The 19,548-nt window shown below is 38.6% G+C and overlaps 1 protein-coding gene across 7 annotated transcripts in view; it reads left to right on the top strand.

The window, feature by feature from the left end:
• The window catches only part of LTBP1 (latent transforming growth factor beta binding protein 1), a 403,697-nt gene that overhangs the window by 274,112 nt on the left and 110,037 nt on the right, over positions 1-19,548 (top strand). For all 7 annotated transcript variants that reach the window (XM_045809100.2, XM_045809101.2, XM_045809099.2 and 4 more), the window contains 4 exons: positions 9,564-9,689; positions 10,949-11,074; positions 11,476-11,598; positions 15,022-15,141. In XM_045809100.2, the coding sequence (XP_045665056.2) occupies positions 9,564-9,689; positions 10,949-11,074; positions 11,476-11,598; positions 15,022-15,141 (495 nt within the window). The remainder of the gene's footprint in view (positions 1-9,563; positions 9,690-10,948; positions 11,075-11,475; positions 11,599-15,021; positions 15,142-19,548) is intronic.

The raw sequence follows: 19,548 nt of genomic DNA, 5'->3' as shown, positions 1-19,548 counted from the left end.
GCATAAAAGTCAATATCCTTGATGTATAGTGAGCTCTTATAAATCAGCAATAAAAAATAATAATAGAAAAATGGGGAAATAATATAATCAGGTATTTTATAGAAAAAAAATATAATAGGAAATGTCAACCAGTAATCAAAGAAATGCAGATTAAAATAATTATCATCAAATTAGCATTTAATTTTTACTGGAGTAAAATTGAGGTCAAACACATTGCCGAAAGGAACATAAACTGGTTCAGCGTTTCTGGAAAGCACAAACTGGCATAATGTATCAAGAATTTTAAAAATGTTCAAAACTTTTGACCCAGTAATCCTATGTTAAAATATCTAGTGTGAGGAAATAATGTCCCTGAAGACTGAGATATAATGATTTATATAAATGGATACTTACCACAGCCCCAGGTATAATAGAGAAAAAGTAAAAACAATCTAAACCTTTAACTATAGGGATATAGATAATTATGCATCTATACATTGGAACATGATGCTGCCATCAAATACAGTATTTTTGAAGAATTTTTATTAAAATCTAGTAGAAAATGGTCACAAAATACTGTTGTTAAACACAAAATGAAGTATTTGAAAATGAAGGAATGTAGAAGACTATACCAGTTACATAAAAAGACTCATACATTGAGAAAATACTGGAAGAAAAAATGCCAGGTATTAGCAGTGATTATTTTTTATAGTAGGACCCATGAGGTTTGCGGGTATTGTAGAATATTTTCTATTTTCCATATACTGTATAGTGGGCAAATATTTTATAGTCAGATAAAGATCACCAAGATGTATCATGCCAACTTAAGGTCAGGATGAGGTTGGCAGTGTATAAAAAGAGAAGTTAGTAGAGGAGTTTGCAGCCTTCCTTAAAATATTATACATGATATGTATAATTTTTCAAATAAAAATGTGCTCGGTGTGTTAATTAGATGAATTATAGTGATCATTTCACAATGTGTGTGTATATCAAAACATCAAGTTGTACACCTTAAATATGTGTATGTTTTTTGTTAAAAAGGTACAGTTACATAAATTACATAAAATATATAAAATAAATTATATAAAATATGTAATTTTTATAAGTAAAAAAAACTCTTGGCTATTTTCTCAAAAATGTGGATGTTAGTTCTCTTAGATATTTGAATTGAGACGTCAGACTGGAAAGCGTTTTTTTTTTTTTTTTTTTTTTTTTTGAGAGAAAGAGGCGGAGTGCATGTGCCAGCAGGATGGGGCGGGGTTGTGGGGGTGGAGGGTTGAGAGGAAAGGGAGAGAGAGAATCCCAAGCTGGCTCCAAGCCCAGCACAGAGCCCATCATGGGGCTTGATCTCAGGACCCTTGTTGTTGGCCCTGAGCCAAAATCAAGAGTTAGATGCTTAACCAACTGAGCCACCCAGGTGCCCCTGGAAAATGTTTTGGAAAAGCACCTGTGTGTTCCAAGACAAAACACACTTGACAGAGGAGTGCGGGGTCACATCATGGACCACAGTGCATTTTTACCCAGTTCAGGGCACCTGTAACCAGAGCCATAGCCTTCCCCAGTTACTGCATGGCAACCGCTCTCAATATTGAGTTAACTGATAGAGAAATATCAGATCTTCTCAGTACTTCTAGAGTGATACAGTGAAACGATAGTGTAGTTGTTTTTTTAATGGCCATGGCTAAAACAGTTCTTCTCTGCTCTGAAGCATTTATGTGTCTGCTCGCTTTTTTAAGCACATCTGTAAGAGACTGTCTGCTATGTGCTGTAACCTACACAAAGATGTAATACACCATCATGGACAGCAAGGATCTTCTCACTGTTGTCCTCATTATTAAAAAGGAAAATTGCAGTGCGACAAAGCAATGTACTAGGTCTAAATACTGTATTTCTCTATTTCTGTTTTCCAGTGTAGAAATATAGTTTTGTGCCTTTTTAACAATGCTGACTTCAATGGATAGACTTCTGGCAAACTAGCTTTGTAGAGGTTAATTAAGTTTGGCTAGATAAATGGGGTTTCGCTGTTTAAATGCAGCTGTGTGAGGAATAACAAATTGAAGTTACTTAGCTTCAAGTGAACTACAGAGCTGATTAAAAAAAAAAAAAAAAAGTAGCTGCGCTCTATGAAGTTGTTAGAAGACAGCTTAATTTGAGTTTGGCAAAGATGCAGGGCCAGCATCTGCTATCGCATGTTTGAAGCATGAAGATTTCTTCCAGGAAAAAAGTGACATTAAAATTTTATGCAACATTTGTAGGTGTTCCTACTTCCTATAGTAGAAGAATCTTTCTGAAACAATCCATGGGGAGAATATTATAGTCTGAATTAAAATGGTCTGCAACTTTAGAGCTACACAATAATCGGTAATCTACACTAGAACAAGAAGACGGTTTTGTATCAAACTTAATTTAAATCAAACTATAGATGTTCCCATTGGTTTGATATGAGAGCCAAACATATAGATCGAGGGAGCAATCTGATCGGTTCTGTCTGGAATGTTATACAACGGTTTTTTCCCCCTAAAACAGAGGAGGTAAATCTTACTTGTCACTATTAGTTTGTCTCACAAGTTGAAGAAAGGAATAGAATAATACATAGGAATCTAAAAGAAACAAAATCAGCTCCACGTTGCTTAGTGATGGTATCTTTATGGTGGTGAGATTGGAAGGAGCCTTTTCAGATTTCTTCAGACACACTTTGACATGTAGTCATTATAAAGTGAGACACATATTTGCAGGACATAAGTATGGTATTTTCCACTCTTAACAGCTGATTGGTGGCTTGCGACATTATTGGCATACTGTTTCTGAATAAATTATACATTTCAGCATATAAATTCTTGATTTAGCATAGTGTCTTAATAGCTCAAGGATAGGTTGGAAAATCAAACCTCTGGCAAATATTTACAAAGTGGAAACATCTGTTTCAATTGTTGTGGGATAATTTATGCTCATTGTGGGGCAGCTAGGAAGCCAGGGCATTTTTGTAAACCTTTCCATGAGTTAACGTTTGATGCCTTCCTCCTCCTCTTCCCAAACTTCCTCCATGGCCCTCACATAACAGCCAGAAATTATTCTTTGACTTCCATGACTATCTTGTGGAAACCTTTGTAATTATCATGGCCCAAACATTATAAAAACTATTTGCTCATCAGAGCTTTCTTTTCCAGAGCTCAGAATTGACTGCTTTAAAAAATGTTTGCCCCTAAAGCGTATTGCCGGAGTCCTTACAGCTTCAGTCAACTATGTATGCTGATGGAAAATGAACTCCCTTTTTCATGTAAAATCATCATGGTTTAATATTTCCAGGCTTTATGTATGTATGTATGTATGTATGTATTTACTTTGAGTAATCATCTGATGAAGAGAAAAGCAAAAGGTCAGCATACTCATTTTCATATTTTGCCAAAAGCTTTCTTTTTCGTTTAAAAAAAATATAATAAAGACACCAAAATCTTAAATCCACTGTTGGCCTTGTTGCTGGGATAAATAGAGTATTTGGTTTTCCACTGGCTTTTGGTCATGGCTCTTTTTCCAAGTTCTAAATGGAACTCTGGTGAAAGAAACAGAATATGGTCCTTGATCTGGTGAAAGTAAAGTTGTCTCAGGGGCGCAGCTAGTAGGAAAGGGTCAGGTGGTCCTGAGGCCCAGGGGACATGTGATGGGCATTAAGGATGAATCCAGTGGGAAGAGCCTCTTGATGATCTCTTTGGGAAACCAAACATACTAAAAAAGACTAGACATTTTCATTAACTAGAGTACCCCGGAGACCGATAATTAGTGCTTCCTGTGCGAGGCTTTGCCATAATTCTTATGCTTATGTGCACACAGTCTGCTCAAAGAAATGTACGTTTCAACATAAGCTGATTCATTTTGTGGGAAGAGGTTCACATCCGTATGTATGAGCGACCTCTTAGAACAATAAAAAACATAATGTTTTTCCCTAAAAAAAACATGGAAAAATGAGAGAAATTTTCCAGTTCTTCCTCAAGACAATACCCTCAGGACTTACCTTTCTGTGTAATAATACATCCTGGAGAATAAAAATCTAATAGAAAAGGAGGGGAAAGCACAGGAAGAGGTGGTTAGGAGACTTGTTTTAAAAGTTCTGAGGTGTTTTGAAGGTGTTACAACTCTTCTTTCTACTTACGAGGGTGGAGTCCCGCCTCACAGATGGACGAAAGGGAGCTCGGAGGCCAAACTGATGAAAGTTACATTAATTAATCACTTATGGAAAAAATGGGACAAACATGGTAGAAATCAAGTACATTTTAGTAAATGTCCCTCCACTCCTTTGATGTATCTCTTAGTACCCTCTAGTGGTATCAGTAACATTTTCTTACATGTTAGTGCCCTGCCAACTGGGATCAACCTTTTTAAGCTGTATCTCTATATATTTTATCTGTGAGATAATCATCTAAAGATCCTCAAACATGCCTCATAAATATTTATCCTCATAGTTTCTATTTAAGATACTAGAATGGAAGGAAAGGCCATTATATTCACTTCATTTCCTAAGACTAAGCAGTATATTTCTTAAGTATTTCTGCTACTTTAGAGCTGATATAAAAAGAAACAATTTAAATATGTTGGCAGACTATCATGTAAGTATGTATTATATTTGAATTAAACATCACATAGTTTTGAAGATTTTTGTTCACATATGTAAAACTTCCATTCTAAAGCTATGCTTGATGGGGCGCCTGGGTGGCTCAGTCGTTAAGCATCTGCCTTTGGCTCAGGGCGTGATCCCAGGGTCCTGGTATTGAGCCCTGCATCAGGCTCCCTGCTCTGCTGGGAGCCTGCTTCCTCCTCTCCCACTCCCCCTGCTTATGTTCCCTCTCTTGCTGGCTGTCTCTCTCTGTCAAATAAATAAAATCTTTAAAAAAAAATAAAGCTATGCTTGAGAAGTTACAGATATTTGGTAATCAACAAATTGGTATGTGTGGGCGTTGGGGCAGTGAGTCCTATTCAAGCATTGCATGAAAACCCCAGATTTATAGCCTTTGGACTTGTTCTGAATCCTTGTCCCGACTATATTAATTCATCTTCTGATCTTTCTTTCTGAAAATCTGATCAATATGTCTTTTCTGTTTTAAGAAAATGGCAGAGAAAACTCTGAAGGAAGATCAGTAATTACAAAGAAAATCGAGAAAAGTTAATACCAATAATTTTCAGAGAAGGCATCTACCTACAATATGGAATAGATGGTTAGAAATGTTATTGTCACACTGTTCCAATAAAGAATTCCTGTAAACAGACAATAGAACTCTTACCTGAGCATCTAGGATTATAACCTGGAGAAGAATACCTTTTACCTTCAGATTTTTTGTGACATAGAAATGATCATTTTTTTAAAGGAAGACTTCTGATTATAAAAGTTATTACACATGCTCACTGTAGAAATTTTGAAAAATGCAGAAAAATGTAAAGCAGAAAATACTAATCCTCATAATCCTAACATTGAGATTTCTCTCTTTCCTGTCTTCTTTTCTGGGTATATTGTAATTTACATTATATTCTATATTTGTAGCCAACTATATTTTTTTAACAAATAAGCATTTTCCTATCCTGTCAATGATTGATTATGCTGTATGTGTTCCATAATTCATTTTTTGCATTACTGCCTGTCACTGAAGTTTAAGCAGTCATGTTAATTACCCATGTTTTTAGCCTTATGATTTACTGTATGTTTTCTGTGACTTTACATTATACAGACTAAACCATTCTGTTTCTCTGGTAGTGAATTAGCATAAATAGGCTCACTAAAGTTATAAGTGGTCTGTAAATGTGTGACATCCAAGTGGATACTGCAGCTCTATATTCATATGCTTCCTTTTTTTTTTTTAAGATTTTATTTATTTATTTGACAAAGATAGAGACAGCCAGTGAGAGAGGGAACACAAGCAGGGGGGAGTGGGAGAGGAAGAAGCAGGCTCATAGCAGAGGAGCCTGATGTGGGACTCGATCCCATAACGCCGGGATCACGCTCTGAGCCGAAGGCAGACGCTTAACCGCTGTGCCACCCAGGCGCCCCTCATATGCTTCCTTTTAAAGTCTAGCAACTTTCCAAATGATTTGCACCAATTGTCTTAAAGTCATAGCACAGTGAATAACAATTGATGAGAAATGAATAATGTGGTTTGAGTTTTTGGAAAGCAACCTCGGCCCTAATTTAGGTCATTTCCACAGTGAATCTTTGTTAAAATATTGTTTTTTCACATTTCCTGCAGAATGCATGGTAGGTTATTGGTGATGGTAGCACACCTGTTTTTCTTCTCACTCAAACCACAGACCCCTCCAGCAAGGTTTTTGCTGTAGCTTGCCGTGCTTGTGGCCCCAGTCTTCTTACACTGGGCACTTGGACTCATCTGTGGCAGCATGCCTTTTAAGCATTGTTTACTTTGTGATGGCAATAGGATAATAGTCCAAGGTAACATTGTTATAAATGTGCAGTTTCTTTGTCATATATTCTTAAATGACTTCAAAAGGAACAGCATTTACAATGATGATAATAATGGCTAGCTGGGTTTTCTTACACATAAAACGGTATTTCATTTATTTATAATCTACTATTAAATCAGTGAAGTAAAAAAATTAAAATATATGGATTACTTAAAGGGACTTTTCTCCCTTACTTCCTTTCTTAAATTTTTATTTTTTTAATTTCTTATTTTTTAAATTCCAGTATAATTAACATAACTATATTAGTTCCCAGTGTACAATATAGTGATTCAGCAATTCTGTATATTACTCAGTGCTCATCACAAGTGTACTTTTAATTCTCTTCACCTATTCACCCAGTCCCCCCCCCCCCCACCCAGCATCCCTCTGGTAACCATCAGCTTGTTCTCTATAGTTAAGAGTCTATTTCTTGGTTTGTCTCTTTTTTTCCTTTGTTCATTTGTTTTGTTTCCTTGATTCTACATATGAGTGAAATCAAATGGTATTTGTTTTTCTCTGATTGACTTATTTTACTTAGCATTATACTCTCTAGAATCCATCCATGTTGTTGCAAATGGCAAGATTTCATTTTTTTTATGGCTGAATAATTGTCCATTGTATATATACCACATCTTCTTTGTCCATTCATCTGCCATTGGACAGTTGGGCTACTTCTGTAGTTTGGCTATTGTAAATAATGCTGAAGTAAACATCAGGGTGTATGTATCCCTCTGAATTAGTGTTTTCATTTTCTTTTGGTAAATACCCAGCAGTGGAATAACTAGATCATATGGTAGTTTTGCTTTTAATTTTTTGAGGTACCTCCATACTGTTTTCCCCAGTGGCTGCACCACTTTGCGTTCCCACCAACAGTACGTGAAGGTTAGTTTTTCTCCATGTCCTCACCAACACTTGTTTCTTGTGTTGTGGATGTTAGCCATTCTGATAGGTGTGAGGTGATATCTCATTGTGGTTTTGATTTGCATTTTCCCTGATGATAAGTGATGTTAAACATCTTTTCATGTGTCTTTTGGCCATCTGTAGGTCTTTGGAGCAATGTCTTTTCATGTCTTCTGCCCAATTTTAAGTGGATTACTTGTTTTTTTGGTATTGAGGTATATAAGCGTTTTATATATTTTGGATACTAACCCCTTATCGAGTATATCATTTGCAAATGTTTTCTCCCATTCAGTAGGTTGTCTTTCAGTTTTGTTGATTGTTTCCTTTGCTGTGTAGTAGCTTTTTGTTTTGATAAAGTCCCAGTAGTTTATTTTTGGTTTTGTTTTCTTTGCCTCAGGGGACATATCTAGAAAAATGTTGCTATGTCTGATGTCAGAAAAATTATTGCTTGTGCACCCTTCTAGGGTTTTTATGGTTTCGGGTCTCACATTTAGGTCTTTAATGGCTAACTTTCATTGAGTATGTATAGTGTGCCAGACAGTGGGCTATGTGCATTATTTATCTTTGAACCTGACACTCAAATTAGAGCTCTGATTATTCCCACTATGCAGGAAAGTGAGACATAAAGTGTTTGAGTAACTTGCCCCTGAGTTACAGAGTTAAGGACAGCAGGATTTGTGTTTGCACTGACTGCAAACCTGGGCTTCTACCAGCTGGCCTGCCCCAGCACCATGATGCCATTATAACTTCTTACAAAGGTCATTGAAAACAGACTATCTAAGGAGAGTAATTCCTGTTAGGAGGCTGCTTTTGAGTCCTGAGGTAATTCAAAGCCATCTTATATATCCTTTTGGTAATGAAGCTCATTTTGTTGGCCTTCACTCAGCGTGCACTCCTATGACCCTGCCTCTACCATGGCGTGTTCCCCAAATGGAGTGAGGACTCAGGGCCAATCTGCTCAGGCCTTACAGACGAAGGGAGTCTCAAGCAGGAGTCATTAGGAGCACAAGGGAGGAGGTTAGCAGAGAAGATTGGGAAGAAGATTCTACTTTATCACTATAAATATGCTGATGTTGAAATTGGCAAATTAAGAGTGAGTTACACCCAGAAGTTTGGCTTTGATTAGAAGTGGTAAATCTTTCCTGAGAATTAATGAGAAACTTTGGAGGAAGTTGGACATAGTTGTTGGAAATGGAATTTGGCCTGCTAATGAATAAAAAGTAATCACATATTTCTTATCAGGAGAACTCACCTGATGGTTCCAAGTCCATCATGTCAGATGAACTGGAATAGATAGAAACTCATTGTGGGCCATCTCAGAAGTTAGAATTGATTATCTTACAACCTCCAATGTGCCCTTTTTCTGAGTTACTGCCCACTACAGTTCATCTTAGAAGTTGTTTCATCAGGAGTTATTGATGATTTTGGGTGTGACTAACTGAGCAATTACGAGGTAATCAAATGAATTTATACTTGATTTTAGAGACCACCATCTTTTTTTTTTTAATTGAAGTAAAGTTGACACAAAGTTGCATTAGATTCAGGTGTATAACCTAGTCATTGGACAAGTCTGTTTGTTATGCTGTGCTCACAACAAGTGCAGCTACTGTCTGTCAGCACACAATACTATTATCGTACCATCGACTAGATTCCCTGTGCTGTGCCTTTTATCCCAATGACTTCATCATACCATGACTGCAGGCCTGTACCTCCCACTCCCCTTCACCCACCTTGCCCAACCCCCCAACCACCTCTCTTTTGGCAACCATCAGATTGTTCTTTGTATTTATAGGTCTATTGCTGCTTTTTTGTTTGCTCATTTGTTTTGTGTTTTAGATTCCATAGAAAAGTGAAATCATGCGGTATTTGTCTTTGACTTACTTCACTTAATATAATGCGCTCTAGGTCCTTTCATGTTGTCACAAATGGCAAGATCTCATTCTTCTTTATGGCTGAGTTATAGTCCACTGTGTACATATACCATATCTTCTTTACCCATTCATCTTGCGGTAGACAATTGGGTCATTTCCATATCTTGGCTATTGAAATAATGCTGCAATAAACATAAGAGTGCAGGTATCTTTTTGAAGTCATGTTTTTATTTTCTTTGGATAAATTAGAGGTGACCTTTGTCTTCTAATTGCATACATGACAATAAGCTAAGCAGCAAATACACAGGAATGGTTTGAAAGCAATGAAATTTTTGTTGATGTCTGTCTTTTCCTCTATTATTTATTTTGAAGAAATCAATGAATGTACTGTGAACCCCGATATCTGTGGAGCCGGACACTGCATTAACCTACCTGTGAGGTATACCTGTATATGCTATGAGGGCTACAAGTTCAATGAGCAACAGAGAAAATGTGTTGGTAAGAGATGCTTTTGATAGGTGAAATTATTAAATATCAAATATTTACACACTAAGAACATGTTTTATGTAATTATCATGGGAAATGTTACTGTGTTTAATTTTTAAAAATTTTTATCCCTGAACTAAGGGAACCCAAAAAGGTTTGCTAATCTCTTGCGATGCTCTTATCTTCTGGTTCAATGCTACCTATTTGGCTAAATGTAATACAATGAGATAAAGGTGAAAAAAAAGAGAAAAAAGGTGAAAAAAATTCCAAAGATTTCTAGGTATAGTAAAATAATGTAATAAAATATAGAATAATAAAATGATAGAAATAGCTACCTACAAACATATATTTAGCAAAACCAAAATAAAACTAATATATATTGCAATAAAAACTTATATTCATGTAAGTGCATAAAATCTGATTTCCAAAAGCAATTTCTAAACTGAAAATAAGCTAACACAAATCTGTTATTGAATTTACAAACACAGGATCTCATACATGGTTCTTTGGAAAAAATGTATCTCAGAGGTGTAATAGCATTATGGAAATCATTTCAGTGTATTATGTTAACACTAAATTTCATTTCTCTCTTTTTTAGAATAAGGAAATTCAGCCCTAAGAGTTATAAAGCAACAAAGGCATATACCCAATTAATATAAAACAACAAAGGCATATACCCAATTAATGTGGCTTTAGTGTGCCAAATGCTATTATACAAGATGTGTGACTTGTGCAATTTTATATGTATGTGGGTAGGTCAAGAGGAGTATCCATCTGCTCTATCCCATGGCTGTTTCTCTTGAATTTGCATACATCGTATGTATTCTGTTTGGAACCGTAAAATATAAAGTTGAAAGGGGCAGCTGAGATGATCTGGTCCAGCTTCACCCTTGTACACAGTGGAAGAGTTCTTTTCACAATATTTCTGGCTATCTCTGCAGAGCTGGCCTGGGAGTTGCACAGCGAATTTCAGTGCTTAAATGACTCCATGTATCTGGCAGGTCCTTCTGTGTTGACCCAAATCTGTCTCTCAGAAACACCAATGTCATGGTTGTAGTTTCAGCTTTTGAAACAACACACTCTACACATATTCCCTGTTCCCAGTAACTATCCTTCAAGTATCTGAGGAATACGATCATGTCATCTTTCACTGTTTTCCTCACTTATAAAGATTTGGTGCATGGGGAATAGTACGCTGGTAGTTTGTGGACAGGGAGACAGAACTTCATGCTACACTGCACTAATCCTTTTATCTGTATTTTTGTTAACAGATATTGATGAATGCACTCAGGTCCAACAGCTCTGCTCCCAGGGACGCTGTGAAAACACTGAGGGAAGTTTCTTGTGTATTTGCCCAGCAGGATTTATGGCCAGTGAGGAGGGTACTAACTGCATAGGTAATGGCAATGTTCTTCCTGATGCATAAATTCCCAGATCTGGGTTGTTTGCTCTCCTACAATCCCATCAATCTTACTGCTTATTCAGGCAACCCAGAATTTATTACTGGACACCTTTTATGACATGGTCATCTGCTAGATACTGGAGGATATAAAAATGGAATCTTTCTCCAACACTTTTGAATGAAGAGTGTCAAATGTGTGCAGAGCCCAGGGTGTTAAATGTTTTGGGTCCCACATCAATCAAAACCACTCACTTTTGGAACATGTCAAACGAATTGAAGAGTTGGTGATAGGAGTGGGTTATTTTATTCTTGACTTCACACTGACCTGGGAGGTGGGAGAGGTTTGAAATTCTATTGTGGGAAATAAAACTCGACAATGTTTTCTGCTTTGTGTAGATGTTGACGAGTGCCTAAGGCCAGATGTGTGCGGGGAAGGGCACTGCATCAATACCGCAGGGGCCTTCCGGTGCGAATACTGTGACAGCGGGTACCGCATGACCCAGGGAGGCCGTTGTGAGGGTAAGTGTGTGCCATGTCCAAGTGCGGAGTGCACGTGACCCTGAAATGCAGGGCTGGGTCCACACCCAGGGCTGCCAGCCACCCTGCCTGGTACTTACCTTCCTCTGCTGATGTGTGCATGGCACCAGCTCATCCACACTCTTCCTGCCTTCTGGACTCACAGCCTCTTTGCCTCACTTCAGTGGCTTGGTCTGGATTATTTTCCACCTTCACATTCTCCTTGTTGTCACGCCAGCATCTGCCTTCCCTGGTATTTGGAGTGAATTGCTTTAGAACAATTAATTGCAGAGTATCTTAGCCTAAACCCAGACTTAATGACAGCGTCTGGATCATTCATCTGGGAGCATGGTGCAGGTTTACCCGCTGTTGATTTTTAGTTTCCAACCTTTCCGCCTTGTTACATTCCTTTCGTGCATTCTGGCATTTGCTTACCAACCCTCCTGACTAACTGCAGGTTAGTCTAACTGCAGGTCAAATTCCAACCATGCAAGATAAAATTTCTTTATTATTGACCACAGCAATGAGTTTGCTAGTGTTATTTAAAAAAAAAAAAAAAAAAAAGTTCTGAAAAGCTTTTAGAGCATGGCCAGAATGACTGACCAGTTAATTGTTCAGCTCATGTTTGTGTTCCAGTGATACAGGTCCTTTTTGCAACCACTGTGGTACTTTTTAACGAATTATTTTCATGAAGAAATAAACTGTGCTTCTATTTAAATGCTGCTGTGGAGGCATGCCAGCAGAGGAGCAGGGGTCCCTGAGCTCCGTTCTGAGGGGCCAGGCTGTGTGGATGGTGCTGGTTCCGGGGGGCTCTTTGCCTGGCCGCCTGAGGATCAGCCTGTTTTCTAATGCGGCTGGGCTTCCAGGCCAAGGGAGGGACAGACACGTTGGGGCAGGCTGCTCTCAGCTGTCCCTGGCTCCTCCGTGTTGGTTTTCTTCATGGATCTAATGACCTGGGCCTGGAGGGAAAGCTAATTGGATGTTTTTTGGCAGCCTGCACCTGTCTCTCCCCCCTGGCCCCTTGTTCAGCCCCTGGTAGTCTGATCTGGAGAGAAATAGGAGCATTTTACATTATGGAATCTTTGACCGTCTCAAATCAGAATGGAGCTATAAGGTCTCCCCTGGCGGCTGAGGGCCATGGGACAGCAGGGGGTGAAGCGTCCCGCACTCTCCTCTTACAGGGGACCCTCCCTCTGCTCTGAAGAGGCACCATGGCCTTGGCTCCTGACTCCCACCCTTAGTAACTGTCTGGCTTGGAGCCAGTGACTTAGCCCCTTTGAAACCTGTGAAATGGGAGCCGCAAAGTTAACGTTCGGGGTTGTCATGAGAATAAATTCGTGCTGTGGTGTCTTTTGTGGTGCCTGTCACCCCGCTAGTTCTCAAGAGCTCTTAGTCTCTAGAAACCTCCCCCTTTCCCTGATGACGTTGTTTTTGCAGATCTTCTCAGTACATCTGTATTTGTGGGAGTGTTTAAAACAAAACAAAACAAAACAAAACAACCCCGAGCATTTATGTACGAAGCAACATCCCCCAAATAGGTCAAATGCTGATTCTTCAGTTCTGCATACAGTTTCAGGATGGGAAGAGAAGACATTTAACTAGTAACTATAGCATAAGGATGGAAAGTGGGAAGGAGTAGAAAAGAAATATGAAAGCTCTGTAAGCAAATGGGAAGCAGTTAGGGGACTGTTCAGGAATATTCAGTGTATGAAAATTAGCAGAAATACTACCAGGGTTCCCTGAGTAAATTGTATATAATTCTATCCCCATGAAATGGCTTGAAAAGAAGGAGCCAAATAACATGGCTGTTTTCTAGTTTCGTCATGGACCAGAACCAAAGGTCCCCAGGCTTCTGGCTCACCGAAGATTTTCTCAGCTGCCACTAAGAAAGTTGCTTTCCAACAGTGCTAGTCTCCAAGGAGTCTATTGTAGTTCACAGACATTATCTCATGCACCCTTACGTTGTTCGGTTAAGGTATTCCCAGGCAGGTAGTCTCCAGACCTATAGATGAGGGAACAAGCAAGCAGACGTGAGAGTAGTGGGAAGTTCAGGGATGTTGTCTTGTATTGCTCAGCATTGCACCTTATTTATTGGACCAACCTTTCTCAATGACCTTCTCTGACTTAGCAGTTGTAGTTCTATTAAAAAAAAAATTCCTTCCAGAGAAGAATGTAATGCTGTTTGGAAAATGAAACTGGCAAGCATCATCTTTTTGTAGAACAAGAAGTCCCAGAACATCTGACCTAAAAAAAAAAAAAAAAAAAAAAAAAACCAAAAAAACCACTGTGTGTCATTGTCTATTGGCAAGGATTTTTCGCTGATAGGAAAAAAAAATTACCACACTGACCTGGTGCTTATTCTATTAATATCATCGTCAGCTTTTTTACTCTGAGCATCTTTTCACACTTGTCTAGTGATAAGGGGAGATAATTTTTGGTAATTTACCAGAATGAAGGGCTGTATCCATTACATATTTCTTTCACTTTTCAGCTTATGTTCTGAAAATTCTGTTTATATTTTAAGTGTGATCAGAGGTCCTATATACGTTTTAAATTAGAACACTTAGACATTAAATCCACTCACATTAATTCAGAATCCAACTCCAGAAAAATGATCATTTTGAATGGGGCTGGTACCCATGGAATCACCACTCATGTTAAACTCTTGAACCATTTCCTGTATCCTACTTCTCCATTCTGTTGTCCTGCTATTCTTCAAAATGCCTAAAGCCACTGAAGTAGTTCCCTCTGCCATACCTCCAACCATATTGAAGGTGTTTTTTCCAATTCACATTGAAAAGAAAAATGATGAATGTGAAAAACAAGGTGTATTTTTGTGAGAAAATATTACCATATGATCATATCACCATGTTTTCTGGAAACTCTTAGAAGTATTTGATGAGTTCATTCTCTCCTAATGTGTTTTTTCCACCTCCAAGGAATTCCTATCCTATGAAAGGTTTTAAATTATTCAAACCCAGGATATTCTTGGGCCCACGAAGCCAGAGTAAGGACTTCCCTAGAGCATCCATTGTCTGCAGAGAGAACCTCTGGCCAGGTGGTTTGTTATATGCCTGTTTGTTATATTTCTCCCTGGCAAGCTGCACTATTACTTCAAAGGTTTGTCCAGGAAGTGGCCCCCAAGGTGCTGCCAACTCCCAGGGTGGAGAGTTCTGAACCTGCCAGTTGGGCAATTGGGCCCAAGTTCTTCGTTTGCATGTGTGTAAATATTTTAATCCAGGTAAACTTGGCCATGCTTTATCACTGTGGTGTTTAAGTGTAGGCCCAATATTTGACTAACCTACTTCACGTTTTCTCCACCAAAATGTAGATAGAGCACACCTTCCCCTCCCCCCACTTCATCAGAAAAGTGTTTGCTTCAGTATTCTGATAAAATGTTTGTGACCTAGTTTTTCTGTGTTCCAGATATTGACGAATGCTTGACTGCAAGCACTTGTCCAGATGAGCAGTGTGTGAACTCTCCTGGGTCTTACCAGTGTGTTCCTTGCACAGAAGGGTTCCGAGGTTGGAATGGGCAGTGTCTTGGTAGGTACTGGAGTGTTCTTATCATAGTTTTGTTTCTTCTGTCTAGTCCGTTTTCTGACAGAGTTGTGTAATGCCAAGTGAGCCCTCTTTCAAAAAAAAAAAAAAAAAGGGAATATAACAAACTTGTGTCCTTCTGAGAAAACTTCTAATAAAAAAAATTTTTACCCAGGGAGAAATATAAGAAGGCAAGTTGGCATAAAGATTGTGAGATTTTACTGGGGAGAAATAATTCCGATGGAAGCAAATTGTCCTTGATGTGATAAATAGACCAAATAAAATAATAATCACCACTGGGCGGAGAGTGGTGAAGAACAAAAGGCTAAAAAAAGAGAGAAAAGGCATAAGAAGCAGGAAGCTACCAGAAACTAGTAGAATTAGGAACATACAAACACAAATGTGCAACAGAAGTAGAAAGAGAATTCTTGATGGGTTGCCGAGTCTCTTACGTTTATGCATTTAAGTATTTAATAAATACTTCATACCGACATTAGGCACTGAGGAAAATAAGCAGCAAATTTGCTTGGGTTCTAATGAGCCGTGCTCTAGTTAACTTCCCCCTTAATGGTTTTCCTCTCTGTTTCTGTCTCTGTGTGATCTTTTCCTTAGAAGCTGAGCTCTTTTACACTCAGTGCCAGACTCTGACAATGTGAGTTCAACTTCTCATTTATTCATACCTTCTTTCTTTTCATCCACAAATGCTGAAGAACTTACTATAAAATACCCTGAGTTGTACTGAGTGCTGGGATACATTATGGGACAAAAATAGTGCCTTCCTCATGGAACTATCTGGTGAGGAGGACTGATACCCAGACGTCTCATAAATAAATGCGAAAACACAAATGAGACACTGTTGGGATGGAGGGTTCTGTGATGCTGTAAGAATGTGTGATAGAACGAGTTGCCTCCAGGAGAGTTCCTGATTGACGTTTAACTGGGGGAAAGAGATGGGAGGGAGGTAGTTTTGAACAGAGGAAACAGCATATTCGGGGGGCTTGTGGAAGGAGGAAGCAGTCATGTTCCAAAAGCTGAAAGGCTAGTGCAGCTGAAGGGCAGAGAACGAGAGAAGAGTTCCTGCAGGGTGAGGGGGCAGACCATGCCAGACCCTCTCAGTCCTGTTTGCTATGTCCGTCTCAAACACTACATCAAAAGCTAATGCTGTGCTATATGCTGGCTAACTGAACATAATAAAAAATAATAAAATAAAATGTTCATCTTTACTCATACATCTCTGGGAAAGACGTTTAGGTGTTGCAGAGCAGGCGGGATAAGTAGGCTTGGCAGAAACAGTCCCAGTTTCAAAGCTTTGGACTCATCACCAGGTTGCATAAGCTAAGCCTCTGTACATGGTACAGGTGGCCCTCTGCCCTGAGCCTCATGCCCATTTCAAGAGTGTCTATCATTGGAATTGTGAGACGTTGATCTTTGGGAGATTTTTATTCATTAATTGCTCATTTGGTATGCATTTGTTTATGTGATCAGTGCTGGTCAGAACGTACATTTGGTTTTAATTTCCCCATTTGGCATAAGTTTCATAGTTGCCTATCAAGATTCCATTCGTGTTCTCATGTTCACATACTGCTGCATTTTATAATCCGAGAGTGGAGCCTGAATTTTACCTTAAATAACTAAAATTCATAATAGTGGTATAAACACAGCCCTGGTTCATGAATTTACTAATGAAATATGACTGAGCAAATTGGCAAGTGATTGCTCTTCAATATATATGCGTTTATCTAGACTGGGCAATAATAATAAATGAGTTATTATACCTAGGTGTATGCAATCGGTCTAAGCATGACCACTTTGCTCCAGTGTAGTGACAGAAACACAGTACCTCCATTAAAAGTAACTTCACTTTGCCAACCAGATGAGTAGAATCATAAGCAGAAATATGAGGTCACTGTGTAGTCAACCAAAATCACAGTTAGCCACTTGTTCCAAGCACTAGTTTTCATTTTTGCATTGCTAAGGTCATGCATTTCCTGTGAAAAATACTCCGTGTACTTTTTCCTTCTGCCTTGGGTGAAATTGTGGGCTCTGTCATCTACAGATGAAGCATCTCTTCGGTTATACAATTCCAGTTCCAGTCGTTGTTCCTACCAGACTTGCAGTTCCTCTGAAATTCTCGGGAGGGCTTTTGCAGATTATACCAAAATGGACCCATCTTCATTTTTTATGGTAGTAGAGCTTTCACGTGTGAAAAAGTTGAGTGTGACAAAAAGTAGATATTGCAACGTGCTTTTCTGTTCTTATTGAACCAATGAATGAATTTGATTTTTCTGCTCAACTCTGACAATGCTAGTGAATACCCAGCCATATCGCATACATTTAGTTCTCACGTTTATCCTTCTGGTACTCTAAAATACCTTCTAGAAGGTGTAGTCATCACTTAAGCCTATCATTGAGTTGAGGTTATCGACAACAACTTGATTATATATTTATTCATTCAGTTTAACAGTTGAGTGCCTACCAACAGCCAGGCATTTTTCAAGACCCGGGAGACTGAGAGTAAACAGAATAAATGCCCTGTCCTCATTGCCCTTGTACTCTAGAGCTCACATTGTGCCTGCAAATAAATCAGCACGTGAAGTATATGGTATGTAGATGTGTGTTGAGTGCCACAAAGGAAAAAAAAAAAAGCAGTGTAAGGGAGACAGAGGGTGTCAGAGATTCTATGGGGGTCAGAGAAGGCATCAAATGATAAGTTATTTATACGGTGTTCGCTTCTGTTTGTTTTTGTCTCTAACAGTTATTTGGGACTAGTTTGTGACTTTTTAATATCCTTTTAGTTCAGATGATTTAGGGTACATTGATAAGACTTTTTCCCTCCAATTTTAAATATAGGAGAACATTAAAGACTTAAAATTTCCCCAAATCTCACCATTTAAAGAGAAGTCTTACACTTGGCATTTGTTAGTCATCATCTGTAGAGAAGATAATCCCTACCTCACAGGGAATTCTGTTCCATAAGTCTTAGTGTCCTCCTTTTTCTACTACTCTGCTCTCACTGACTGAATATTTTTAAATTATTATAATTAAAGTTGTACGGTGTTATATGTAATTCTTTTGTGTGGCATAATGTTTGTGGTTTTTTTCTAAAGTCCAACAATCCATATGTTGATTTGACTCTTTTTTTCTGTTAAATGGATTCATTAGGAATTGAGAATGGATATTTGGACCATTATGTTCTGCAGAGATTTGATGCCAATTACACTTTATGCTTCTTTCACTGACTCACAGGTGACCTTGGTGAAACCGTTAATGGCCTCCTTGTCTTCATGCCATGCAGGCTGGATCTCACTGATTGATGCTACTCCTTGATTTATGAATTAGAACAGAAATTGTTTGGGGCAGAAACAGGTCAGATGTTAGCAGGTGTTGTCTGGGAGACCATACTGTTTCCTAGTGTTGAGTTCAGGGCATATGATCCTTCATTCTCAGTAGTTTATTGTCCACTTTCAAAATATCTATCCCTTGATGTTTTTTTGGCAACTCTTGTTGGCTCCTCTGTTAATGTAGCTTCTTCTTTCAAGTTGTGAATTTCAGTCCTCTCTTGAAAGCCGCTTTCATCATTCAACATTGTATTCCTTGGACCTCACATTCAGCCTGGAGTTGCTGCCCGCTTGATCCCTGCCTCTAATGACTATTTCATCACCCTGGGTTCTGACCAGTTCTAACTGGCTGCTTCAACCAGGACCTTTCTTGAGGGAAGCCAGCCTGTCAGGTACTCAATTAACAGGTTTCTCTTTACTCATGAACAGGCCTGATTCAAACCCTGCTGGAGCTGTCCTCCAAAGGAGATTCTCTAATATTTAGTTGTTTGAAGGTACATTCAGTAACTCTGATATAAAGATCATATATCCCTGAATTTAGACAGATTTGGGTTTATATATGACCTCTCTGAAGCTTCATTTCAATATCTTTAAAATGGGGATTGAAATACTCTCCATGGGATTTATTGTCAGAATTAAATAAGCAATATAAAGTACCTAGTGAGGCGTGTGACACAAAGTAGAACCCAATAAACGTGTCTTCCCCTAACTCTGTTATCCTCCTTTTTACCTCCCTAATCCTGAAATGTAAGAAGTGCAGTACTAACTGGAACTTGTTTAAGTAAATTTTATGTCGAGTTTCTATGTATAACTGTCTTTGACTTTCTTTAATAAGTTCATTTCCTATAGTTCTTAACTCTCCCTACCTCATAGGAACTTTCTTTTATGAATCTAAGTAATCTTTTTTTTTTTTTTAAAGATTTTATTTATTTATTTGACAGAGATACACAGCCAGCGAGAGAGGGAACACAAGCAGGGGGAGTGGGAGAGGACGAAGCAGGCTCATAGCAGAGGAGCCTGACGTGGGGCTCGATCCCATAACGCCGGGATCACGCCCTGAGCCGAAGGCAGACGC

This window comes from Ursus americanus, chromosome 7 (assembly GCF_024610735.1).
Source record: "Ursus americanus isolate L20-20 chromosome 7, mUrsAme1.1.p, whole genome shotgun sequence".
Lineage (NCBI taxonomy): Eukaryota > Metazoa > Chordata > Mammalia > Carnivora > Ursidae > Ursus > Ursus americanus.
This window is presented reverse-complemented; position numbering and strand designations above follow the sequence as displayed.